Source organism: Hyperolius riggenbachi, chromosome 7 (assembly GCF_040937935.1).
Source record: "Hyperolius riggenbachi isolate aHypRig1 chromosome 7, aHypRig1.pri, whole genome shotgun sequence".
NCBI classification, from domain to species: Eukaryota; Metazoa; Chordata; class Amphibia; order Anura; family Hyperoliidae; genus Hyperolius; species Hyperolius riggenbachi.
Genome location: NC_090652.1, coordinates 107,516,461 through 107,543,516, shown reverse-complemented (window position 1 = coordinate 107,543,516; position 27,056 = coordinate 107,516,461). Strand labels below are relative to the sequence as shown.

General features: G+C 45.1%; 2 protein-coding genes and 1 long non-coding RNA gene across 6 annotated transcripts in view; 2 read left to right on the top strand and 1 right to left on the bottom strand.

The window, feature by feature from the left end:
* LOC137524525 (uncharacterized) overlaps positions 1-27,056 on the top strand; it is a 215,744-nt gene that overhangs the window by 98,521 nt on the left and 90,167 nt on the right. The window lies entirely within an intron of this gene.
* On the top strand, positions 498-3,552 carry LOC137525612 (uncharacterized). The gene is made up of 3 exons (XM_068246758.1): positions 498-687; positions 866-1,025; positions 1,962-3,552. Exons 1-3 carry the CDS (start codon positions 507-509, stop codon positions 2,923-2,925), a joined length of 1,305 nt encoding a protein of 434 aa, XP_068102859.1. The 5' UTR covers positions 498-506; the 3' UTR covers positions 2,926-3,552.
* LOC137525294 (uncharacterized) lies at positions 7,728-26,986 on the bottom strand. The gene is made up of 3 exons (XM_068246350.1): positions 26,847-26,986; positions 8,720-8,968; positions 7,728-8,632 (listed from the first exon to the last, which is right to left on the bottom strand). The coding sequence occupies exons 1-3, from the start codon at positions 26,984-26,986 to the stop codon at positions 7,768-7,770; spliced, it is 1,254 nt and encodes a 417-aa protein (XP_068102451.1). The 3' UTR covers positions 7,728-7,767.

Sequence of the window (27,056 nt, the reverse complement as noted above, 5' to 3'; positions counted from 1 at the left end):
ATTTATTTATTTTTAATCTATTCTGAAGTACCCAACACAAGCGAGCCAAGCCCTTTGCTCTTAAAATATCAGCTGGTATCCTTTGTAATTGCTGCCTACGGCCTGGGGCACTCCAGAGGAGTTTTTCTGAGCGTTTTGAGTTTTTAAGGCCTCTTTCACACGAACGTTTATTGCAGGCGTCTGTAAGCGTTCTGAACGCCTATCTGCCTCCCTAATAATAGGAGCGAATGGGGGTGTTAATTTTTCCTGAACAGTAAGCGTTTGTATGCGGTAGATGAGGTGTGCGGTGATCGTGCGTTTGTAAACCGCCGCATGTCGCGTCTGGGAGCAGCTACTGCGTACAAACACTTGGCTGGAGGGGATGCAATCGCCTATGAACGCTTGGCAATGCTACGCTATCGTTTGTCAAGCGTTTGGGGAGTGTCTTGGAGGACTGGAAGTGGCCCATAATGCCTTGAGGTGTTACAGGAAGTGCGCAGTTGGAGTTTGTTGGGACACTGCACAACATGGCTGAGGAGATTGATCCTGTTGCTCTCATTGACCAGGTGGAGCGGCGGCCAGAACTTTGGGATGTCGCATTAGATGATTACCATAATGTTTACAAGAAGAACCGAGCATGGGAAAGTGTGGCGACGTTCTTTTATGAGAAGTATGAAACATTTGATACGCGGAGGAAAGCACGCATATGTAAGTGTTTTTTTACTGTCATATCTCTGGCTGTACTTGGTGTGTGTGTGTGTGTATGTATGTATGTGTGTGTGTGTAGTGTGTGTGTGTGTGTGTGTGTAGGGGGGGGGGGGTCTTGTTTCCTTTTGTGTAATTTTGACTTTTTTGTTTGGTTTTGTGTTTTTTCCTGTTCATGTAGTGAAAATGTTAAAAGTCAAATGGAAAAGTCTGCGCGATCGTTTCAAGAAAGATCATGATAAAAGCAAAGAGGAGAGAAGTGGCCAAGGTTTGAAGAAATATCGATTCCACCCTATGTACCAGTCACTCATGTTTCTTGTTCCATCGCTAGAGAAAAGAGTGTAAGTATCTAAAACTCCTGTGGTGATATTATGTCCAGTATAATGTTGTGAGCGCATGTAATTTTCATTAGGCAAAACATAATGTTTTATTTTTTTTTTTGTGGTTCTGGTATGATTGTATGGATTCTTCCACAGTGGCTAACATGTGCATGGTTATGATCCTAATCAATCATTTTGTAATATTTATATGCCATCAATGTCATTAACGATTGGAATTCCCACTTTAAATTTTTCATTAATATTTTTCCATTCTTCATTCTCATTCTCATTCTTCATTCTCATTCTTCATGCTCATTCTCATTCTCATTCTTCATTCTTCATTCTCATTCTCATTCTTCATGCTCATTCTCATTCTCATTCTTCATTCTTCATTCTCATTCTCATTCTTCATTCTCATTCTTCATTCTCATTCTTCATGCTCATTCTCATTCTCATTCTTCATTCTCATTCTTCATTCTTCATTCTCATTCTCATTCTTCATTCTCATTCTCATTCTTCATGCTCATTCTCATTCTCATTCTTTATTCTTCATTCTCATTCTCATTCTTCATTCTCATTCTCATTCTTCATTCTCATTCTCATTCTTCATTCTCATTCTTCATGCTCATTCTCATTCTTCATTCTCATTCTCATTCTTCATTCTCATTCTCATTCTTCATTCTCATTCTTCATGCTCATTCTCATTCTCATTCTTCATTCTCATTCTTCATTCTTCATTCTTCATTCTCATTCTTCATTCTCATTCTCCATTCTCATTCTTCATGCTCATTCTCATTCTCATTCTTCATTCTTCATTCTCATTCTCATTCTTCATGCTCATTCACATTCTTCATTATTCTCCCTGATTCCTCTTCCACAGACCGCATTAGGGTGTATCCCTGGTAGCCAGATATCTGAGATTCTAGATAAATATTTTGATCTTATCCTTTATTGTAGTACTTCTGGCAATGTAGAAGATGATGATGATGACGAAGAACCACACCTTGCTTCAGCCAATGACTCAACAGAGTGTGCAGGTGACACAAACACACACAGGGCAGACAGTGATGTTGAATTGGTGATCAATGGGAAACAGTCGTCCTCTGGGGCCCACACATCAAAGCCAATTGGTAAAGTTGGTCGCCCACGACGTCGTAAATTGGTTGAGGAAGATACTGAAATTCTGGATGCCCTTAGTACTATGCGTTCAGACCTAATAGAGACTAATAATGATGCAGATAAAGATGATCCAATTTTGGATTTTCTAAAATCCCTTGCTCCTGACATCAAACTTGTGCCAGCTGAGAAAATGACAAAATTGAAAGTTGAGATAATGAATGTGATTTTGTCTGCTCAAAAAGATACACACAGTGACCAGGGTGCTTGTGATGGTTTTTTTGACACACCATTGAGTATTGTGGCAACTCACGCAAAACCCTTCAATAGTGCCTCATTACCAATGCATGCATCATCCAATTCACAAGCTCGCAACAATAATGATAAAGGCCCCAGCCACATGCCCTTTACTACTCTCAGTTCTACTTCTACTCACTCATCTTCTACATTGTCACATTCTTTGGGTAAACACCAGTACTTGCCTCAACAAACTCCAACTTTGCTGCCACAATACTCATTGCCATATAATCATTCCAACAAGCAGACATACAACAACAGCACAACAAACAACACCACCTCCTTGCAAAATATGCCTTCCTTTTCAATGCCATCTTTGTCCTCAACCTCCACATCGTATAGGTTTGTCAAAAGCACACAGAACACATCATATGTTGCGGATCTAGAGGATGTCCATGGCCACTCCCAGCCCCTATTTGATGATGTGGCACACACTAGTCACAGCACTTCGGAGGCAGTGGGATCTAGCTTGCAGACTTTGTCTGCTGCCTCTTCCGCTTTTCAGTAAAATGTGAACAATGTTCATGCTATACTTGTGATGATGGTAACATCACAATGTTCCTATGTTTATGGTTAGAATCTAATTATGAAGGTTATGGTTTTGTTTTGTTGTCTGTTATGGCAGATGTTTGTAGTTGAATGCTTTCGCCTTCCGAACTTGAAGGACAACAAAAGAGGGAGGGATATGGTGTCAGACATATACATTTTATGTCAAATAATACCAGCTGACTGTGTCTACTGGTTATCCTCAGCCTCAAAGACTGCCAGGCCTCGTTTTGTGTTTTTTTTTTGGTAAATGTTCTTTATGCTTGAAGGATGACATTACTTATGTTTTTCAAAAAAATAATGTCCTGTAATCCAAGTGCTATACTGTAAAATGCACAATATATGTCTGGCAACATATTGGACAGATTTCTCTTGTCTTTCCCTCTTGGGTACCATGTGTTTGTAGGTTACCAACAACACAAACACAGGTATAAATGGCACACAATCATTTGATATACATGATGTGTTTGGTGGACAGGGTGTAAGTATAATTATTGATAGGTGCAATAGTGCTGTGTAAGTGATGTTATGTAATGTAGCAATCCAAGCTATTTGATAGTTGCGTGTCTCTCTCTCTCTCTCTCTCTTTCAGTATACACGTCTCTATCTTTGTCTCTCTCTCTCTCTCTCTCTCTCTCTCTCTCTCTCTCTCTCTCGCTCTCTCTCTCTCTCTCTCTCTCTCTCTCTCTCGCTCTCTCTCTCTCTCGAGAGAGAGAGAGACAGAGAGAGAGAGAGAGATGTATGGAGAGAGAGAGAGAGAGAGAGAGAGAGACAGAGAGAGAGAGAGAGAGATGTATGGAGAGACAGAGAGAGACAGAGAGAGAGAGAGAGAGATGTATGGAGAGAGAGAGAGAGAGAGAGAGAGAGAGAGAGAGAGAGAGGACAGAGAGAGAGAGAGAGATGTATGGAGAGAGAGAGAGAGAGAGAGAGACAGAGAGAGAGAGAGAGATGTATGGAGAGAGAGAGAGAGAGAGAGAGACAGAGAGAGAGAGAGAGATGTATGGAGAGAGAGAGAGAGAGAGAGAGAGACAGAGAGAGAGAGAGAGATGTATGGAGAGAGAAAGAGAGAGAGAGAGAGAGACAGAGAGAGAGATGTATGGAGAGAGAGAGAGAGACAGAGAGAGAGAGAGAGATGTATGGAGAGAGAGAGAGAGAGAGACAGAGAGAGAGAGAGAGATGTATGGAGAGAGAGAGAGAGAGAGTAAGAAGGTGTTTTTCATAGCCGTATTAGAAGGCCACATTATATGAGATTTGTTTTTTTGGAAGCAGCTTCCATAAAGCTAACAATGTTTATAGGTCGGAGTACTCCAGCACAAACTTACATATTTGATATGATAAATATGTACATTGTGATGGAATATTCTCACGCAACGTTACGGCATTACAGTAAACATTCCAAGCCCTTCGACATGGTGCAAATGCTGACATGCAATTATACATTAGCATGTTCTAAGGATGTGGCGCAATCAAGGATGTCACTACATACAACATCCTTCCTCATCCTGCCATATGTATCCACGAGGCTACATGTACTGTACATGACTTGTGCACAAACACCTAACCAAAGACATTATGAGGTCAATAATGTTGTTGTTATTACTTGACTTCAAGGGCCACTATAAAAAACAAACACAACAAATAGAATACATGTAAACACATACAGCTAAGAAGTGTACATGTTTCGGACTGGCATTTTAAAATAATGGCAGTTATTGAAGCTTACTGTCATTTTCAGTAGGATGTCTAAATATGAGATTCTTGAGGTTTTCCACTACTTCATATCTGCATAAGGCTTTAATAACAAGGATTGGGGTATTTGTAAACACAGCGTCCATGACAAGGATATAGATAAAGTTACAGGCGCATCACCGACCTGTTTAGAAAAATTTATCATCGTTGCCCAGAGCAACTGGCAAGTAGTATGTGCTTTAACATAACCACATTACACACACACCATCCCCCATAAGGATATGCGCAAGGGCAAAACATGTCGTTTAGGGTCAATTTCTACAACCTACTGGTAGGGACAGCAGCATACTTCTGAAAAGCATTGATGCCTAATATGTCACTGAAACATATTCACTTCTTATTTGGGTGTGTTTATGTTAGGTAGCAGAAAGATGCTTACCATGACAGTGGTCCGAGAATATGCTACGTTATGTTTACACTTTTGGCACTGTGGTGAAAAACATACATATCAGTATTGTGATGTTTGCACATAAAAAACCTAAACTTAGGTTGTTGCGTTGGCTTGATATCCAACATAAAGCGATGTTGTCACATTTGTGATTGTGTAGACATTTTGGTTTCATTAGCAGATGCTCCTTTATTTCATTATTATTCGATACTGTAGTTCTCTCAGGAAAAACCAACATGTACATGTTTGATTGTAGTACATTCAAACATATATCACTATAGTTATGTGAGTTTACAGTACAATAACTAAGACAATCCACTGCCCAGTCAGTACATTAAACACTTCTTATTTGTGCACAGTGCTTTTATTACATATAGCATGTCAACACAACTCCAGATGATAGTGATATGGACAGTTCACAAAAGAAGTCGCCACACCATCTCTTCATGTATGGGTGCTTGACGAAGTGACCTGGCCAATGACACATCAATTCAATCCAAGTATCAAAGATCATCAGCACAACAATCTCCAATGCACATACTTTCTATTGTGGCATTTTCCACACGATACACCAACAATTGTTTCGGGGGGCACACAGGGGTCACCTTTATCAAAGCATGTGGTGAACGTAAGCACATGCCTTGATAAAGGGGGACCCGTGTGTCCCCCAAAACAATTGTTGGTGTATCGTGTGGAAACTGCCACAATAGAAAGTATGTGCATTGGAGATTGTTGTGCTGATGATCTTTGATACTTGGATAGTGATATGGAGGCTGCCATCTTTGAATCATTTGCACACATAGCAGTTGCCTGCCACTTATGGTGAATGTGTTTACATATTATTTCCAGGTAACCGGAGACTATGTCCATGCATGCAGCACATCATGTGTCATTATTAATTTATTATGTTTGATCATGAAGTAGTCATATGCTTGGTCGAGGCTTCGACTCACACACGACTACTGCATGAATCTCAACATGACTGGCAGGCAACTGCAATAGTTAGAAATGACAACAATACGTTCTCCTTTATATCCCTCTCACCTGTGGTATCCTTGTACATTACAAGTGTGAGCAATATGGTGAAGGACCTAATAAGGTTAGGTATTGCTCTAACTTACATGCCAGGTGTATGTAATGTGACCTTATACATTTTTTAGACCACAATGTATGTCGGCTGGAAACAGAAGTGACGTTGTTGGGTGCATTACAGTCTGATTGTACATATAAACAAACATGCAGATGATGTAGTGTGTATGGCACTCTTGTCAGATCTACATTAATACATTATCTGCATGCGTGTTGAGGGGTTGTGGGGACAAATGATTCTACAAAGAATATTAGCTGCATAGTAAAGATAATGGTATTGTGTCATAACACATTGAGAGGGCTTCCGGCATATGTCTGACTTGACAATGGTTACTTCAACTCAAACATAAGTGAATATGCTATAGGCTTGCCAATATTACAACCTCACATTACACGGGAAAAAGGATATGTAATGCTAATACGGTACAAATGATGTTCTTGTTATGATAATAGTTTTGCGTACGTTGCACATGCACTTAATAAAGTTTGCCATATCACCGACTGGTCTTTACAGATGTACCTGTCCATATAAGTCACTTGACACCATTGTGCAATACTACCATTCTTGCAGACATATCCAATCACAGTATGTACTCATGTACTGATATGAATGTAGAGAGGCAATAAATGTGTACATCTTACATGTCATGTCATGTACATTACTGACAATGGGTGCATCAATGCTGTTCAAAGTTTAATTTGTATATTATCACAATATGTTGATGTTATGATCTGATATGTATGTGAACCAAGTGCTTGTTACACTAATAAAAAAGTAACAATCATCATGAGTTTGTGTTTTTGAATTAGACATGTACGAAAATAATGTTTGTGGTATAGTTTCCTATGAAACATCCACACATTTTGTATTAAATAAGTGTGGACGAAGAATGTTTGCACACTATGAACATTGATGTTTTTTATTAAGTATATATATGTTGAAATATGTGTATCTCGAATTCACTACCCATCCTCACTTTCTCCCCCTCTCTCTCATTTTAATTCTCTCTCGTTCTGTAGCATCTCTCACAAACAAAGAGAGAAGCAGAATGAAAGAGACCAACAGGATGTGTTTAATGTAATCCTAAGGAAATAAAGGCCAAATTAAATGCTACTAATATGTTGGCTGCCATATTTGTTGCACTGTAAACAATACCAATTTTTGGGATGAAATGCATAGCAATTGGGTTACAATAGTGTAGGAATCACACCACAAACAAGCATGCATCTAATGTAGTGACGTCATACACACATGAGTATGAGATGTATGGTTGTTCAGGATATATGGATATAAATTTTTGGGGATGAGGATCAACTAGATAGGCAGGCAAATGGGAATGATTCTAAGGTAGAACAATTTACAGGCAACACATTTCGGTAACTCCATTTGGCATGACATTGAAAAGTTACGAAGTTTGGGCCTGTTGAAAATGAAATCAATTGATTATATGGAAACTCACAGTACATTTGACACAATGACATCACAAATGCCTTTATTAACAACTTAGCAGAAAACCAGCTCTGCTTGAAACAAATAGAACACAAAATTAGGGAATGCGTAATAAAGAAAAAGCAATACTAATGGGTGACAAACTGACCATCTTGTGACATAAAAAAAGCCGCGAACTTGTCACGCACATTAGCTGCCTCGACATTGCCACGGACTGCATGACCAGCAAGATCCGGAAGAGTGTCCACCTCCAACAGGTCTTCTGCACGAGGATCCTTGGTGCGCAGGTAATTATGCAACACACATGTTGCTTTGATGACAAAGTCAACATTGTCAGGCTTCAGCTGCATACAAGATCTGAGTACACGCCATTTGTTAGCTAAAATGCCAAATGTACACTCCACATATCTGCGAGCCATTGTGAGCCTAAAGTTGAAAAGCCTTTTTCTGTCATTTAAATCGCGTTTGGGAAACGGTTTTAATAAGTTGACATGTAGGCCAAAAGCCTCATCACCCACTAGCACATGTGGTAGTGCTTCTCCTCCTTCAACAAGGGGCCTTGGCTCGGGAATGTCAAACTGTTGGCTATATAACCTTCGGCCCATTGGTGACAACCGAAACACATTTGCATCTGCTGTGCTCCCATAAGCACCTACGTCGATGGCCAAAAACTTATAAATAGTATCGGCAATGGCCATTAAAACAACTGAAAAGAATTTCTTATAATTATAATACAAGGAGCCACTGTTGGGTGGCACCTGAATTTGTAGATGTTTTCCATCCAAGGCGCCAATGCAATTAGGAAATTGAGCATTCTGCCGGAAACCTTCCGCTGCTTCTCTCCACATCTGCATTGTAGGTTGAGGCATAAATAATGGCTGCAGAACATTCCATATTGCCTTGCACGTCTCATGTACGATGCCTTGAATGGTAGAAATGCCTAGTAAAAAATGATAGTGCAAGGAAGTAAACGAATTCCCTGTGGCAAGATATCTGAAAAACATAACATCCAAAAAATGAAAAATACCTTCTTGGATAGTACATACAAACAAACAGTCATACAAATATTTCTAGTAATACCTGAGGGTCAGTAGAAGACGTTGTGCAGGACATATCATTCTTCGCATGTTGGTTCTCTGATGAGCAATATGAGGTGTCAACAAAACCAATAGTTCATCAAAATTAGGAATTGACATTCTAGTAAAATTAAAAAAAAATTCCGGATTCCTGCGCAAGTCTTCATATAAGACTTTGAAGGCTCCCTTCTTATCCCTCATGGATAACATTGGATGTACCCAAAAACGCCTACCACTCAAAACCCTTTGCCTTCTACGACGTAAAAGGACCCTCAGGGTAAGAATGTGGCAATGCAATAATAGCAGACGAGTACGCCTATTCATTCTAACAAAATGTTTGCCTAATTTTGTGCAGCACAATTCGAGGTAGGCACAAACAGGAAGTAATCTTCAATGTTCTGTGCATTTTCACATCCTTTTGTAGGTGAAGTTCCAAATTCTACACCATTTTTGATCTTTTACTTCCTAGATCACATCAACATTTCCTGTTATGACCACCAATTTCACTTCCAAGTTAAGGTAAACACTTCCAGGTTACTGCCTAAACATGACTTCCTGGTAAAGTTGGTCATTTCCTCTTTGCCAAAGTGAAATTTTTGAAAATTGAAGGTGTTCTCCTTTAACAAAAACGCTTTCGAATGCACCCCAAACGCTTTGTAAACGCAATACACGCGTTAACGCAGCGTTAAACACCCAACCGCAACCGCCTCACAAACGCTCATTAAACGCCTATCATGAACGCCAATTAACGCTTACTAACACACATACAAACTTGAGCTGCTTCGATAAGTGCTTACGTAGCAGTAAACGCAATGCTCAACTGCAGCCCGTCTGAAAGAGGCCTAAATCTGCTGCTAATGTTATCCTATGTGTCTGTGCACACTGGAGCAATGAGGTTTTGTAAAAAAAAACTCCATAGCATTACATTGGGAAGAGCTTTTGAAACCTCTAAAAGCTCTTCCCAATGTAATGCTATGGGGTTTTTTACAAAACCTCATTGCTCCAGTGTGCACAGACACATAGGATAACATTAGCAGCAGATTTAAAAACTCAAAACGCTCAGAAAAACTCTTCTGGTGTGCCCCAGGCCTGAGTCTGGCTTTGAATGTCAACATTTTTAAGACTGCAAGACCATTGGTTACTTGGAACAGCACAATAGTAGGCAATTGGCCTTTCTAAAAGTTTGAGCTATTTATTTTGTTTCTTTAGTTTCTTATAGCTCCCAACTATCCCTTTTTTGAAAGGGACAGTCCCTTTTTGGGAGCCCTGTCCCTCTGTCCCTCTTTCACCCTCATTTGTCCCTCTTTCAGGACTTTGTCCCTCTTTCTATGGAAATATATATATTTCTATACTACTAAAAATGTGTTTGATTGACTCTAAACTTTATTCCCATCCTTTAAATTGATATATTACTAATTTTAAAATGTTACTATGAAGGAAAATGAACCAGGATAGAAAGGACCAGTGTGGTTTGAATTATAAAACAACATATTTTTCTTATGAAATTTTTATGATATGCGTGACTAGAGGCATGGTGAGGGTGTGGCCAGGGGTGTGGCAGGGGCATGGCTTAAGTGTCCCTTTTTCTCATCTCAAAAAGTTGGGAGTTATGGTTTCTTTAGTTTCTCTCCACATTTGTAACTCTTAATCCTCAGTGGTAGAATGGGGAGAATTATAACCTGCCAATTATAGCTGTCCCTTAAAAATATCCTAAACCCTTTCTGGTATTCAGCATTAATGTTAACCTTCATTTTTGTCAAAGAAAAAAAATGCAGAAAAAAAGAATAAAAATAATGTATAATTTTTAGAGTTGCTCACAGCTTTACTTACCGTTCCCTGGCATTGGTACTGCAGAGTATTTTACTGTGCCTGACTTTCTGGGTACTGGAGATGTGGAGGCCTCTTATGTGATTCTCTGTTGCTTGCAAATTTTCGCCAAAATAATTTTTGCATCGAAAATGCTATTTTCTATTTTAAGAAAATATTAGCAAATATACATTATATTTTCGCAATGTGGTATAAGGAAACACATTTTTCTTTCCATTGCAAAAATTCATGAAAACGTGGAAATAGTTATTTTACCATAAAAATTTGGAAAAAGCGCAAAAATCTTTATTTTTAGTGTGGAAATTGCAACCATATTACAAAATGAGTTTCAATTACATTTTCACTCGAATGTTGAATTTTACATTATTTTTGTGAGAATTCATGCAAAACGAATATCAGCATTTTTGCTCATCACTGCCTCCAACCTCTGCGCCAAAGCAGAGATCAAAGCATGGTTATATCCGAGTAGGAGGAGGAGTTAGGGGAAGGGAGGGACATATTGACAAGACCTTGGAGTTCAGATACACTATCAGCTGAACTAATGCACTGTGGCTACAAGAATCTGCTTCTCTATGGATATCTGGGCTGTCTTGCTTAAGAAAAATGACCTTTCTTGATTATTTTAGTGACATGTAGGGATATGTCTAGAGGAGGATCAGTAAACCTAAGAAATGTGAGTTGCCATGAATCTGGCTGATTGGCCTTGGTTACCTTTCCTCCGATCTTTACTGTATAAAAGATCACGGCACTTTACTTGCTCATTCATTATTCCATATGTTACGTGTGCACAATGTAGATGCACACATAAAATTATCATCTTCTGGTAATATAAATCATTTTCTATGTCAGAGACGAAGGGAAATGTCCTACAGTGACATTTCCTTTATCAGGATTCTGTCAATTTTCATCAGGTCATGCAGAGTGCAGATATGATCTGGAAAACTTCAGGCCTGTGTGGCCTTTCCCTTTCTATATGGATCTGAAGGGCTAAGATTACTCCAGCTTCCATTTCAAGATCCACTCCAGGTGCTGCTCTGCCGCTGAATTCATATCGCCGCTACATCTGATCATATGATAATTGTATTATGTCAAATGTGTTCTAGATAAGCAAAAGGGCTCAGCTTATTTAACCCTTTAGCAGAAAGTCTGACAAAATAGTGTGCAAGTGAGTAGGGAGGTTGGCTGGCATCAGGCCCGTTTCTTGCCCCGTGCGGAGCGTGCGGCCGCCCGGGGCGCTGTTGGGAGGAGGGCGCTATAACGGAGGTGGGAGCCGGAGCCGCGGGGAGGGCATCCCGACCTCTCCCTCCCTCTCCTCTCCCGGGCGCCCTCCGTGCTCCCCCCTCAGATGCAGAGTCCGTGAGCAGGCCCGGGAAGCGCTGTTTACAGCTCACCTGCCTGGCTCCAAGCACTGCTCTCTCGCCGCTGGTCTGTCTCCTCTCTCTGTATACGTACTGATACACGCTGCTTCCGGCTACAGGAAGCAGCGTGTATCCGCAGTATACAGAGAGAGGAGACAGACCAGCGGCGAGAGAGCAGCGCTTGGAGCCAGGCAGGTGAGCTGTAAACAGCGCTTCCCTGCCTGCTCACGGACTCTGCATCTGAGGGGGGAGCACGGAGGGCGCCCGGGAGAGGAGAGGGAGGGAGAGGTCGGGCTGCCCTCCCCGCGGCTCCCCCCTCCATTATTGGGGACAGCTACCTATCTAACCTATCCTGGGGGCACCTACCTAATCTAACCTACGATGGGGGGCAGCAGCCTAATCTAACCTACGCTGGGGGGCACCTACCTATCTAACCTACACTGGGGGGCACCTACCTAATCTAACCTACACTGGGGGGCACCTACCTAATCTAACCTACACTGGGGGGCACCTACCTAATCTAACCTACACTGGGGGGCACCTACCTAATCTAACCTACACTGGGGGGCACCTACCTAATCTAACCTACACTGGGGGGCAGCTACCTATCTAACCTACACTGGGGGGCAGCTACCTATCTAACCTATACTGGGGGCAGCTACCTAATCTAACCTACACTGGGGGGCAGCTACCTATCTCTAACCTATACTGGGGGGCACCTACCTAATCTAACCTACACCGGGGGGCAGCTACCTAATCTAACCTATACTGGGGGGAAGCTACCTATCTAACCTATACTGGGGGGCACCTACCTAACCTATACTGAGGGGCACCTATCTAACCTATACTGGGGGGGCAGCTACCTAATCTAACCTATACTGGGGGGCACCTGTCTAATCTAGCCTATACTAGGGGGCAGCTACCTAATTTAACCTGTACTGGGGGGCACCTACCTATCTAACCTATACTGAGGGGCACCTACCTATCTAACCTACACTGAGGGGCACCTACCTATCTAACCTATACTGGGGGGGGCAGCTACCTATCTAACCTATACTGGGGGGGCAGCTACCTATCTAACCTATACTGGGGGCACTTATCTAACCTGTATTGGGGGCACCTACCTAGCTAGCCTATACAGGTGGCAACTATACTGGCTACCTATATTGCAGGCGCCTACCTAAATAACCTATACTGGGGGCACCTACTTATCTAACCTATGCTGGGGGCAACTATTCTGGCTACTTATATTAGAGGCACCCACCTAGCTAACCTGTACTGAAGCACCTACCTATCTAACTTATACCGGGGGCGCCTGCCTATCTAACCTATACTGGGGGCAACTATACTGGCTACCTGTACTGGAGGCACCTACCTGGCTAACCTATAGCGGGGGCAACTATACCGGCTCACCTATGCCTGGCTACCTATACTGGGGTACCTATTCTTGGTTACCTATACTGGGGGGACCTATACTAAGTGCAACTAGACTTGGCTAACCTATACTGCGGGCACCCATACCTTGCTCGGGGGGGGGGGGGGGGCGCAATTTTTACACCCTCGCCCTGGGTAAATTTTAGCCTAGAAACTGCACTGGCTGGCATCTTACTATTTTGGCAGTTAAACTGTCATTCAGGAAATGACGGTTTTCCATTTGCGAAGTGATGCGAGTGTGGCTACGCAGCCGCATCGCATCACTTCTGCCGCCGGCCGCATCATTACATTCTGACATTTATCACATGGTGACATTTTTACCTGTTGGCAGGTGATGTAGCTGCTGCTTGCTTTTTTAGCAGTTGGAACAGCTGTAAACAGCTATTTCCCATGGTGCAACAAGGTTCACAGACAGGAAACTGCCAGGACCATGGTCCTCAAAGTTTCCTGTGGGAGGGGTTTCACCACAATATCAGCCATACAGAGCTCCCTGATGATCCGTTTGTGAAAAGGAAAAGATTTCTCTTGGGAAAGGGGGTATCAGCTGCTGATTGGGATGACGTTCAATTCTTGGTCACAGTTTCTCTTTAAGGTGGCCACACACCATGCAATTAAAACCAATTCGATAATTTTAATCGATTGTCCCAAAAAATGTAAAGCTTTTCTTTGTTTTTGATTTATAAATCCAATCGAATTTCCCAATTTTTTTTTCGATTTTTGGAGATTGGACAACTTTCAGACCAACTTTATCAAGAATTGTATGGTGTGTGATGGATGTCAGTTACTTGATGTACAGTTCCAATACATTTTTTTCTCGAGTTTTCAATTATTGTATTCATGATTAGAGAAAAATTTAGCATAGTTGTGTGGTACATTGGTCAGATTTTTGAATTGTTACAATCAGTCAGAAAAAATGATTGCTATTCTTGAATTAAACAGATATTTAAAAAAATTGTATGGTGTGTGGCCATCTTTAGAATCCCTCATGAGGAGGTGGACTAGTCCAAAACCTGTCGGTTCTGTCAGATTTTAACTGCTTACATTTTTCTCGGGAGAGGTCCTTTAAGGGCAGTTTTCCTTCAATAAAGCAATGATCTGGCATTATCTGCTTGCCCCAGTGTGTGCATAAAGCTCCCTGTTCTGTCACGACAGGCACACAGAATGACACTCTTTCATGCTGCATATGTGCAGGTTTACTAGCGTATGAGAGCTCCTTATGCAAGAAAACTGCCCCAGCATATTACATAGCAGTGGTGCTCAGCAGAGCTCGAATATTCGAGTAGCTCGAATATTCGAGCTCTTTTTCAGCTATCCGAGCTCGGTATTCGAGCTCCGAATAGCTGTAGCTATTCGAATGGGCTATCCGAGTACACTCGAATAGCCCATTCACTATTCGAGCTATTCGAGCAAACGGCGCTATTCGAGCTCGGTACCGAGCTCGAATAGCGTCATAGCCCAGATTGATGTCCTTAGAGCCAATCAGAGGGCTCCCAGGCCCTCTGACGGCAGCCAATCACAGAGGGGGACCCTGGCCAGCCCCTACCCTATAAATAGCGGCCGCCATGTTCCGTTTCTCCATGCTTGCCTGAGACTTGTACAGAGAGAGAGTTGCTCCTTTGTGCTTTGGCTTAGCAAGTGCTCTATTGTGATCATTTACCTAGCGTTTTTGCTCACCTACACCTGCCATATACACCTATATTGTTGTTAGTTAGATAGACATTGTATTTTAGTTAGTAGCTTGTGTGTTACATTAGAGACAGGCAGCTGCTGCAAGCTTACAGGTTTAGGCCTCAGGGGGGCCTTGCCTCTGTGGGCAGCTGTCCTCTGTTTATTTCTCTCATCTATACCAGTATTTCTGCTGTCCTTTACTAATAGTATTGTAGTTATACTGTACTAGGAGTAGGACACTCACTGACTGTCACTGTTTATAGGCTACTAGCTAGCTCCTGCGTGTGTGCACTCACTCACTGTCTGTGTGTACACACACTCTATTTCCTTCTGATTACTGATAGATTATTGTTAGTTAGTTGTACTTACTGTTACTACTTACTCTTACTGTACTAGGAGTCTAGGACACTCAGTCAGACAGTCACTGTGTTCATAGGCTACTAGCTCCTGCGTGCGGTCACTCACTGTCTGAGTGTACACACACCACCCACACTCCATTTCCTTCTGATCGCTGATTGATTATTGTAATTAGTTAGTTCTACTTACTGTTACTACTTACTCTTACTGTACTAGGAGTCTAGGACACTCAGTCACTGTGTTCATAGGCTACTAGCTCCTGCGTGCGGTCACTCACTGTCTGAGTGTACACACACCACCCACACTCCATTTCCTTCTGATCGCTGATTGATTATTGTAATTAGTTAGTTCTACTTACTGTTACTACTTACTCTTACTGTACTAGGAGTCTAGGACACTCAGTCACTGTGTTCATAGGCTACTAGCTCCTGCGTGCGGTCACTCACTGTCTGAGTGTACACACACCACCCACACTCCATTTCCTTCTGATCGCTGATTGATTATTGTAATTAGTTAGTTCTACTTACTGTTACTACTTACTCTTACTGTACTAGGAGTCTAGGACACTCAGTCACTGTGTTCATAGGCTACTAGCTCCTGCGTGCGGTCACTCACTGTCTGAGTGTACACACACCACCCACACTCCATTTCCTTCTGATCGCTGATTGATTATTGTAATTAGTTAGTTCTACTTACTGTTACTACTTACTCTTACTGTACTAGGAGTCTAGGACACTCAGTCACTGTGTGTTCATAGGCTACTAGCTCCTGCGTGCGGTCACTCACTGTCTGAGTGTACACACACCACCCACACTCCATTTCCTTCTGATCGCTGATTGATTATTGTAATTAGTTAGTTCTACTTACTGTTACTACTTACTCTTACTGTACTAGGAGTCTAGGACACTCAGTCACTGTGTTCATAGGCTACTAGCTCCTGCGTGCGGGCACTCACTGTCTGAGTGTACACACACCACCCACACTCCATTTCCTTCTGATCGCTGATTGATTATTGTAATTAGTTAGTTCTACTTACTGTTACTACTTACTCTTACTGTACTAGGAGTCTAGGACACTCAGTCACTGTGTTCATAGGCTACTAGCTCCTGCGTGCGGTCACTCACTGTCTGAGTGTACACACACCACCCACACTCCATTTCCTTCTGATCGCTGATTGATTATTGTAATTAGTTAGTTCTACTTACTGTTACTACTTACTCTTACTGTACTAGGAGTCTAGGACACTCAGTCACTGTGTTCATAGGCTACTAGCTCCTGCGTGCGGTCACTCACTGTCTGAGTGTACACACACCACCCACACTCCATTTCCTTCTGATCGCTGATTGATTATTGTAATTAGTTAGTTCTACTTACTGTTACTACTTACTCTTACTGTACTAGGAGTCTAGGACACTCAGTCACTGTGTTCATAGGCTACTAGCTCCTGCGTGCGTGCACTCACTGTCTGAGTGTACACACACCACCCACACTCTATTTCCTTCTGATCGCTGATTGATTATTGTAATTAGTTAGTTCTACTTACTGTTACTACTTACTCTTACTGTACTAGGAGTCTAGGACACTCAGTCACTGTCCATAGGCTACTAGCTCCTGCGTGCGTGCACTCACTGTCTGAGTGTACACACACTAAATTTACTTGTGATTACTACTGATTATTGTAACTGCTAGTTGTACTTCCTGACTGTTACTACTTACTTACTGTACTAGGGGACACTCACTCAGTCACCTCACCAACCAACCCACTCCATTAAAGTACCCCACTTTTCACCCGCCCTTTTACAAAACTTTTGTCTATACGCCCAAAACATTTAAGATGTCTGGAAGTGGCAGCCAGCGCGGTTTGGGCAAGGGGAAGGGCAGCAAGGGAATCAGGAGGAGAGGGAGCAGCATTGTGGCAAGCCGCGGCCGCGGGCGCGCCACCATGCACAGTTCCGCAGCAGCAGCAGCAGCAGCAGTGGCTAACATTCCTCCCATAGCCACTGGCCGTGGACGCCTTGGGCGCCGCCCAGCAGGAGCATCTGCAACTCACGCTGCAGAGACACAGCAGCAGCAGCGTGTAGCACCTGTTCCCATTTTCCTCCAGCCGGGTCGGAAACGTCCCATTGAGGAAAAGGATGCAGACACTGTGGTGCAACTCATGACGGAGGATGAGCAGCCCGCCATCAGCTCTGCATCCGAGGCCTCCACCCTCACCACCACCACCACCACCACCACCACCCCTGTTCGCAGCAGCCGCCCAGCAGGGTCTGGGGAGGAGGCCAGTTCACCGTCACTCGCCGACCTGTCATTCAGCAGTCTTTTGACCCCAGGCATCATGAGTAAATTGTCTGCTGTTGTTGGCGATCTTGAGGAGGAGATGCTGATGGGCACTTTGGGGGATGAGGGATTGGACAGCAAGACTGTGGCGACAGTCAAGCAGCCCATCCATGCATCAGGAGAGGAGTTTGGGGGGTCCTCATCCCAGCAGGACATGTTTCAGGAGGGGGAGGATGATGATGACCCGGTGACAGACAGAGACTGGGTGCCACCACCTCCAGGGGATGTCGTCCTCAGCAGCTCTGAGGAGGAGGAGGAGGATGCGCTTGTGGGCCTTGCAAGGAGGCGCATCATTGCAAGCATTGGCAGCGTCCCACAGCCTGCTGGTGTCTCAGGCTCAGCAGCAGCAGCAGCAGCATCAGCCAGTACCACCACCAGCCGCACCCAAGCCCCCCCCCCCAACCACCACAGGGAGACAGGCAGCAGCGCTTCCATGCCGTAGGGGGAAGTTTCTGTCACCAATCTGGCGGTTTTTCACCATGCCCACTGTGTACAGCAAGTACGCCACTTGCAACCACTGTCAGCGGAAGTTGAGCAGAGGTGCAGACCCCTTAAAGTTCAGCACCAGCTCGCTCATCAACCACCTTGCGGCTAAACATTTCCACCAGCATGAGGAGTTCCAGAGGCTGAAAGCATCTGCTGCTGGCAGTGGCACCACACCCATCACTGCACAGCCTTCAGCAGCAGCAGCAGCAACAGCAGCCACCCGCCCTCCTGCTCCTCCAGCAGCACCAGCAGGAGTGCGGAAACGCACTGCTCCTCCCCCCTCTGCAACTCCTGCCGCCGACACTGAGGCCTGTTCTGGCAGCCAGTCCTCAGTGGCCTCCTCTGCTCTGTCTGCTGATTCCCGTGTCAGCAAAAGGCCACGCCAGAGCCTTTTGAGCGAGTCCTTCCAGGGGGTGGTTAGGGCTCTGCCTCCCAGCAGCCGTCACGTGCGGCAGCTGAACGGCTTGCTGGCACGGGCCATGTGCTCCCAACTCCTGCCGTACACGCTCGTGCAGGAGGGGAGCGACATTCGTGCGCTGCTTGCTTGCGCAGCCCCAGACTGGCAGCTCCCCAGCAGACACTTTTTCTCCCGCAAGGCCATTCCTGCACTGCACCGCTTTGTGATGGCCAATGTGGAGCGAGGGCTGGAGCACGCGGTTGGTGAAAGGGTCCACGTCACCATGGACTCCTGGAGCAGCCGCTTCGGGACAGGCCGCTACCTGTCCTTCACTGTCCACTGGGTCAGCTTGGTGGAAGGGGGTGAGGATGGGAGAGCAGCAGCGGGCACAGCAGCAGCAGCAACACAGTGGGTGGTGCCACCCCGCAGGGTCAGGGGAACTGCAGCAGGTTCCTCCGATCCTCTGCCATCCTCCGGCACACCTGGCCAAACCCCCCGCCTCAGCAGCAGCGTGAAGGCCCGCCACTGCCAAGCGCTGCTGCACTTGGTCAGCCTTGGGAAGACCAAGCTGACGGCAACCCATGTGTTGGCCAAACTCCAGGAGCAGGAGAGGATTTGGCTGACCCCCAGAGGCCTCAGAGTCGGAGAGGTGGTGGCCGACAATGGGGCCAATCTGGTTGCCGCAATACACAGGGGAAACCTGACCCACATCCCCTGTCTTGCCCACGTGCTGAACCTGGTGGTGCAGAAGTTCCTGCGCACCTACCAGGGGATGGGCGAACTGCTGGAAACGGCAAGGAATGTTGTGCGTCACTTCCGGCGCTCGGCTGCAGCCTGTGCGAGCCTGGAAGACGTGCAAAAGGAGCTGGATCTGCCACGCCATCGGCTGATCCTTGACGTTCCGACTCGCTGGAACTCCACCCTGGCGATGTTGGAGCGTCTGGTTGAACAGAGGCACGCTGTCAAACAGTACCTTGCCCTGGCCACTGTTTCCGCAGCTCTGAGAAGGGACAAGACCAGCAACTTCCCGTCCATCGTCCCCGATGATGACTGGAGGCACATGCAGCAGGTGTGCTTAGTGCTGGCTCCCTTCCTGCAGGCCACAAACATGGTGAGCAGGGACCATGCTATGGTCTGCGAGTGGGTGCCCCTGGTTTCTCTGCTGAACAGGGCCCTCGATGCTTTGCTGGAACAGGGAGCGGCAGCCTTGGACCAGCAGGAGCGGCAACCAGCTGCGCAGTCCACCTCTGAGGGGGAGGAGGAGGAGGACTTGGTGGAGGTCCCTGACCTGGCTGCTGATGAGGGGGATCAGCACAGCGCAGCTGAGTTGGTGCGGGGGTGGAGAGAGGATGAGGCGGCAGAGGAGGAGGATGAGGACAGCACTGACGTCGATGTGCCAGCAGACGTGGCCCGCCTCTTCCCAATGGCAGCGCACATGCTGACGTGCCTGCGCAGGGACCCCAGGGTGATCCAGATGAAGCAGAGGGAGGACATCTGGATCAGCATGATGTTGGACCCACGCCTCAAGGGGAAGTTGAGCCAGTTCCTGCCGCCTGCAGGAGGAGACCCAGCGCAACAAATAAGGAGCTTGCAGCAGGCCCTTGTTGAGCGCTTGGAGGAAGCCTTCCCCCAGCCTTCCACCCCCACTGTCCAGCAGCCAGCACAGAGGCAGCAGCAGGTGCCTGCATCCAGCAGCAGCAAGCGCCCCACAGACCTGCTGTCTCTCAGCCACGAGCTCTACAGGACTGTAGAGGCTCCGGCAGCAGTGACTAGAGAGGAGATGCATGCAGCAGCATCCTCCTCCGGTCACAGCCAGCGCCTGACCCGCATGGTGGCTGACTACATGGGGTCGTACAGCGGGCTTGACAGCGATGCCCCTGTTGATCCCATGGAGTATTGGGTCAAGCGCATGGAGATCTGGAGCGAGCTGGCGCAGTACGCCCTGGAAGTGCTGTCCTGCCCCCCTTCCAGCGTGCTGTCCGAGCGCTGCTTCAGTGCAGCTGGTGGCGTGGTCACCGAGAAACGCTCACGTCTGTCTCACAAGTCTGTGGACAGACTGACGTTTCTCAAGATGAACCAGGCGTGGGTGGAAGGCGAGTTCCTGGCCCCTGTTGTCGGCGAGAGGGGGACATGAACTGGCTGCCGGAACCATCGTTAATGTGCCTTACCACCCTTTACCACCTCCTGGCTCCTGCTCACTAAGCCAGCCTGGTTCACTTTGACTATTACGTCGCCTGCAGCCACACATTTTACACCTACAGTGGGCTGCTGTGTACTGCCCTTCTGCTGTCTGTCTGTGTTTCCCACTGCCAGGGTACACAGATGATTTACCTTCTGCTGCCACTCTGCCACCAGCTATTACGTCAAACAATAGCTATATTGGTTGCAAAACCAAAAACCAAAAAACCATAAAAAAAAAAAAAAGGTTTAATTTTTCTGAGGTGCCCGGGTTGAAAACTGTGTTGTCCCAGTTGTGTATTGGACACAATGTGGGCTGCACGACCGCTGTCTGGGACCTCCTGTTGTGTTTATTTACAGCCCTGGTATCACCGCTAGGTACCAGGGCTATTATGTCACGCTGCCTACCTGCTGCCACACTCACACTGCTCCTCCATACCTCCTCCTGCTGCTGCTGCTGCTGCTGTCTGTCTGTGTTTCCCACTGCCAGGGTACACAGATGATTTACCTTCTGCTGCCACTCTGCCACCAGCTATTACGTCAAACAATAGCTGCTCGCCTACTCCTCCATTCCTCCTCCTGCTGCTGCTGTCTGTCTGTGTTTCCCACTGCCAGGGTACACAGATGATTTACCTTCTGCTGCCACTCTGCCACCAGCTATTACGTCAAACAATAGCTATATTGGTTGCAAAACCAAAAACCAAAAAACCATAAAAAAAAAAAAGGTTTAATCTTTCTGAGGTGCCCGGGTTGAAAACTGTGTTGTCCCAGTTGTGTATTGGACACAATGTGGGCTGCACGACCGCTGTCTGGGACCTCCTGTTGTGTTTATTTACAGCCCTGGTATCACCGCTAGGTACCAGGGCTATTATGTCACGGCGAGCTGCCTGCCTCATTGACTGCCTGCTGCCACACACTCATCCTCCTCCTCCTGCTGCTGAATTTACCTCCTGCTGTCTTTGTGTTTCCACTGCCAGGGAGCACATACAATGGCGCTTCCAACATGCGTGCGCCCACCAGCTATTTGTTACGCTCAAAAATAGCTGCATTTCTTTAAAAAAAAAAAATTGAAAAGAAAGAAGAAGAAGAAGAAGAAGAAGAAGAAGAAGAAGAAGAAGAAGAAGAAGAAGAAGAAGAAGAAGAAGAAGAAGAAGAAGAAGAAGAAGAAGAAGAAGAAGAAGAAGAAGAAGAAGAAGAAGAAGAAGAAGAAGAAGAAGAAGAAGAAGAAGAAGAAGAAGAAGAAGAAGAAGAAGAAGAAGAAGAAGAAGAAGAAGAAGAAGAAGAAGAAGATATACAGTAACACTACTGAACAAAATTAAGGACACAACTTCTCTTTCCACATTTTTTTTTTTAAAGGAACATCCCCACATAATCACTTGCTGTTGTTACTTGGAAAAAAAGAGGTTTCTTGCATCATTCACCCTCAAAACAAGTGTTGGAAGCTATTTAAGGCCAATTCGAATAGTCAGCTCGAATAGTTAGCTCGAATACCGACTCGAATAGTGAGCTCGAAGTCCGAGGTCGAATCGAATAGTAAAAATTATTCGACTCGAATATTCGAATGACCTCGAATAATTTACTATTCGAATTCGACCAAACTCGAATTTTAAAAAGGGGTATTTGAGCACCACTATTACATAGTGTACAGACTATTGCACAATGCATTGCAAGATGCTCCCCTACAGGTTATGGGCTGCAGATGACAGTGATCCCATTGAAGTCATCCATGGGTATGCAAATAATTTGTGGTATCCACCAATGAGAAGATAAGAAGAACATAATCTGATGTTGTGCTACATGGAAACTGTAGTGACAAATGTTGTCCTCATTGCCCTTCAAGGACTACCTGTGTAAGAACACATGGGACTTGTTCTTACATAGGGGGATGAATTGAAAGCCATCCATCTACTCTCTGGTGGAAAAGCAGCAGGCAGTGATGGCGTACCTTCAGAAGTAATTCTATTTGCTGCTGCTTCTTTATTCTCTAATTTATGCTGGGAGGAAGTCTCAGTCCCCCAAGAGGTGAGGACTGCTACAGTTATGACCTTGTATAAGTATCCCGATGTTTGCATAGACTGCGGCAATCACAGAGGCATTTCCATACTGAGCGCACTTGCTAAGTGGTTTGTCAGAAATGTGTTGTATAAACTGCAGATAGTTGTTGCAATGCGGAATCTCAGTGTAATTTTAAGGCATGCTTATCCCTCATTGAGCTTGATTTTTCTGTGGGCAATCTCTAGGAGACGTGCAGACAACAAGGGTTACAGTTTTCTGCCATTTATGACCTAATCAAGGCCCTTGACATGGCAGTGGGGCTGACAGAATACTGATTGCACCCTGTCTATATGCACACACGCGCACACATGTGCTGTGAATTATCATTACTTTTATTATTAATAGATCACAATCTAATCCCAGTCATAGTCAGTCTAGTGTCCCTAAAAGTCTAAAGCCAGTTTTTTGTGGGACCTAATTAAGTTATCAGTATGTTTTTGGGATATGGGAGGAATCGGAGTGCTGGAAATTAACCCACACACGATGGGAGAATATACAAACTCCATGCAAATTGAACCTCGATCCAGAATTGAACCTGGGACCAAAGCACTGTAAAGCAAGAGTGCTATCCACTATACCACCACGCACTGTGTCACCTATATGACATCTACTGGCATAGAACAGATGTCATTGTTGTCACCTTCACCAAAAACCAGTGACAGCGGTTCTCATCAGAGTTGTGGTTTCCAGATGCTTTTTTATTTTCATTTACTAAAGGTGGACACTAACGTTTATGAACGATTCTTCATATTAACGATTGATAATGATCGTTTGTGATCACAAATGGACAAAAATCTCCTAACCAATTCAATCAGATTAAAGTGATCCTGAGCCAAAGCATATGATTAAAATCAGATACTTAAGAGAGGGAAGCCTCAGGATCCTATTGAGGCTTCCCTCGTTACTCTGTTGTCCCCGGGGCCGTGCAGTTCCTCTTTCTGCAGCTTAGCCGTGCGAGCCTGCCCACCCATGTGCAGTAAGATGGAGCCGCAGCCACAACACAGAAAGAGGAGCTGCGTGGCCCAATATGATTAGCGACAATGCCTTGTCGCTTATCTTCTGGGGGGGGGGGGGAACTCTGCGACAGGTCACAACTGAGTAGCAAGGAATTCCTCAATAGGATCCTGAGGCTTCCCTCCCTTAAGGTAATTATCTGATATTGTACCCGACATTCCACTTCTCTACCACAGGTTTTTTTCCCCTTCAAAAGCTTCCCATTTATTCAGTAATAACTTTATTACTAATTATCACACTGAAATGATCTAGACAATTTTTTGGGCAGGACAAACTAGGCTTTCTTTGGGCAGTACTTTATGCTAAGAATTATATTATTTTATATGCATTTGACAAGGAAAAAGAAGAAAAAAATGAAATAAAATAGACAATTAAAATGTATTTAATTTTTCTATGATAAGTGTATAATGGTATATTTGGAAGTAGTTTTACTTTTTGGCCGCAAGATGGTGCTATACTAACTCAGTTTATTAAAAATAGAAAACAGAACCAAGTGTTTACATGTGTTTATAGGGGTTTATAAACAAGGATGTAGAAAAGCGTTGCAGAAGTTGATAAGGCCCCATTCAAACTTGCGTTTTGCCATGCAAACGGACCGGATCCTGATCGGATCAGGACCTGATCCGGATCAGAACCATACGGTTCCGATTCGGATCCGATCCGGATCCGGTCCATTTGCATCAGGCATGCATTAGGCCTCCATCCGGATCCGTGGGTTAAAAATAGTGAAATTTCGAAAAAAAATTGTTGGGGTCAGCAGAAGGTGCACCTGGTGCACCTGTAGAATCAGGTTCCTCCGCTGTAGGCCTCACCTCCACCTCCGATATACTGCCAAACAGCTCCAGCACGTCTGTCACTGCTGCTCCACTCCAGACATGCTTGGCCCATGCGTCCCCATCCGAAATGGCCGCTTGAATATGCATAGGAAGTGGGGTAGAACGTCAGGTGTTTGTAGCCAGTGTGTTCTGTGCCTTCCATTTCCCATTGGTTTCTATTTCCGGATGCTGCAGTCAGGCTCCGGTCCGGCTCCGGTCCGGGGGCGTGGGCCAGAGATCCGGACCCAAAAAATAGCGCATGTTGGAAAACTGTCCGGAGTCCGGATCAGGTCCGGCTCCGTACTGTACTGAACGGACGCGTGTGAATGTCCGCATAGCCTTTGCATTGCTATGCGGAACGTACGTTACGTTTGTACAATATCAGGTCCAGATCCGATCAGTGGATTCTGGACAGCGAACGCTAATGTGAACCGGGCCTTAGTGGTTAAAGTGAACCTGAAACGAGGGGAAAGAACGGATTTATACATACCTGGGGCTTTCCCCAGCAACCTCCGTGCAGATCGCTATCTCACCGTGGTCCAATGACTCTGAGTTCCCCCGGTAGCAGTCCCGTTCTCCACGGCCAGTTAGGTGTACTGCGCATGCGTGATCAGGCCTCACCAGTCTGCCCTGCCACCCTCCTATTGCCGGGAGTATTAGTGCTACTGCGCAGGCACAGAACGCTCCCAGTCTGGAGAGCGAGACAGCGGAGCGTGCTTGGCCGCAGTACGCCTGCAATGACTGACCTCGAAGCACAGGACTGCTGCCGGGGGATCTAGGAGGCATTGGACCGTGGCAATCGAACGTTCTGCGTGGGGGGGGGGGGTGGCTGGAGGGAAGCCCCATGTATGTATAAAACTTTTCTTCCCCCTCATCTAAGGTACAGTTTAATGAAATCAATCTGTCAATCTGATTAGATCGGTTATGAGATTTTTGTCCATTAGTGACAAACACAAGAAAAGATGCCCCTTCTAGAGACATAATAGCAATTCCTATTATGATGCAAAATTATGTAATTTTTATTTAAGACTTATCCAACAACATGAATTAAAAACCATTAACAACCATCTTCTTAATCTGATTGTTAGCAAAAATCCCTCCAGTAGCTGCACAATCAAGTGAAAAATAAATATATGCCAGTGAAAGAAAACTGCTGGTCACATGGTGCAATAAACTGGGGTAACAAAGCGCCTCCATAGAAGCAGCCGCACACTGCGAGCGCGGAAGGTGACACCCTCCTTCTCCCCCCAGCCGCTGCCATTAGCACATTAGGTAAGCAACTCAGCACTTTTATGGTCAATTTATTGTATGCAATATTTTCATGTCAAGCATTTATAGCGCTTTGTTACCCCGGTTTATTGCACCATCTTGCAATTTTTGTATTTTTCAGCACGCAGCACTAATACTTTTTATGTATTGATCTTTTTGTATTTTTGTTTGAAATTTTCTTCACGGGTTGTGCAATACATGCGACTTTGCACTGTGACCAGCAGTTTTCTTTCACTGGATATATTTATTTTTCACTTGATTGTGCAGCTACTGGAGGGATTTTTGATAATAATCAGATTAAGAAGGTGGTTTTTAATTGTTTTTAATTCATGTTGTTGGAATAGGCTTTGCTATTTGAGTTATTCAATATTATGTCTCTAGAAGGGTCATCTTTTCTTGTGTTTGGCATTTATAGGGATTAGCCCTTTATGAGACACATTATCATGTGTGGGTTTTTTTTTGACTCTAATTGCTGTGATACTGAACATTTTGTCCATTAGTGGTCACAAACGATCACTTCCAAATTGTTTATACAAAGAATCATTCGTAAACGATCGGCAAATTGTGTCGTTAGTGGCCACCTATACAGTTTGAATTGACTTATAGAACACTTTGTGTAACAGTCACACTAAGAAAAATGTACTGTACATTCCACCCATGATGCTGGTAATGTTCCTTCTATTGAGGTCGGGAAACCTAAATGGAGTTGAAGAATTAGTATTTCTAGAAACAACACTCTATTAGGCCCCGTTCACACTTGCGTTTTTTTAAAAACCGGAACGGATGTCCGGACCGCACCGGATCCGGACCGGACATGATCCGTACGGTTCCTATCCGGATCCGTTCCGGATCCGGTCCGTTTGCATCCGTTTTCCGTGCGGTATGAACACGGTTGCAGTCCGGATCCGTTTGAAATAACAAGCTGTATAATAATACCTGGGGTCTGGGAGGTCGGCAGAAGCTCTGGGGTCGTTGTAGGGCCTCACCTCCTCGTTATCAGACGTATCGGACATGTTGCTGCCGCGGAGCTCCAGTGTGAGGTCGCTGCTGCTCCACTCTGTGGGCGCTGGGCCCATGTGTCCCCGTCCAGGATGGCCGCTGTAGCATGGAGGAAGCATGGGAGGTGGGGTGGAGTGTCCGTTTTTT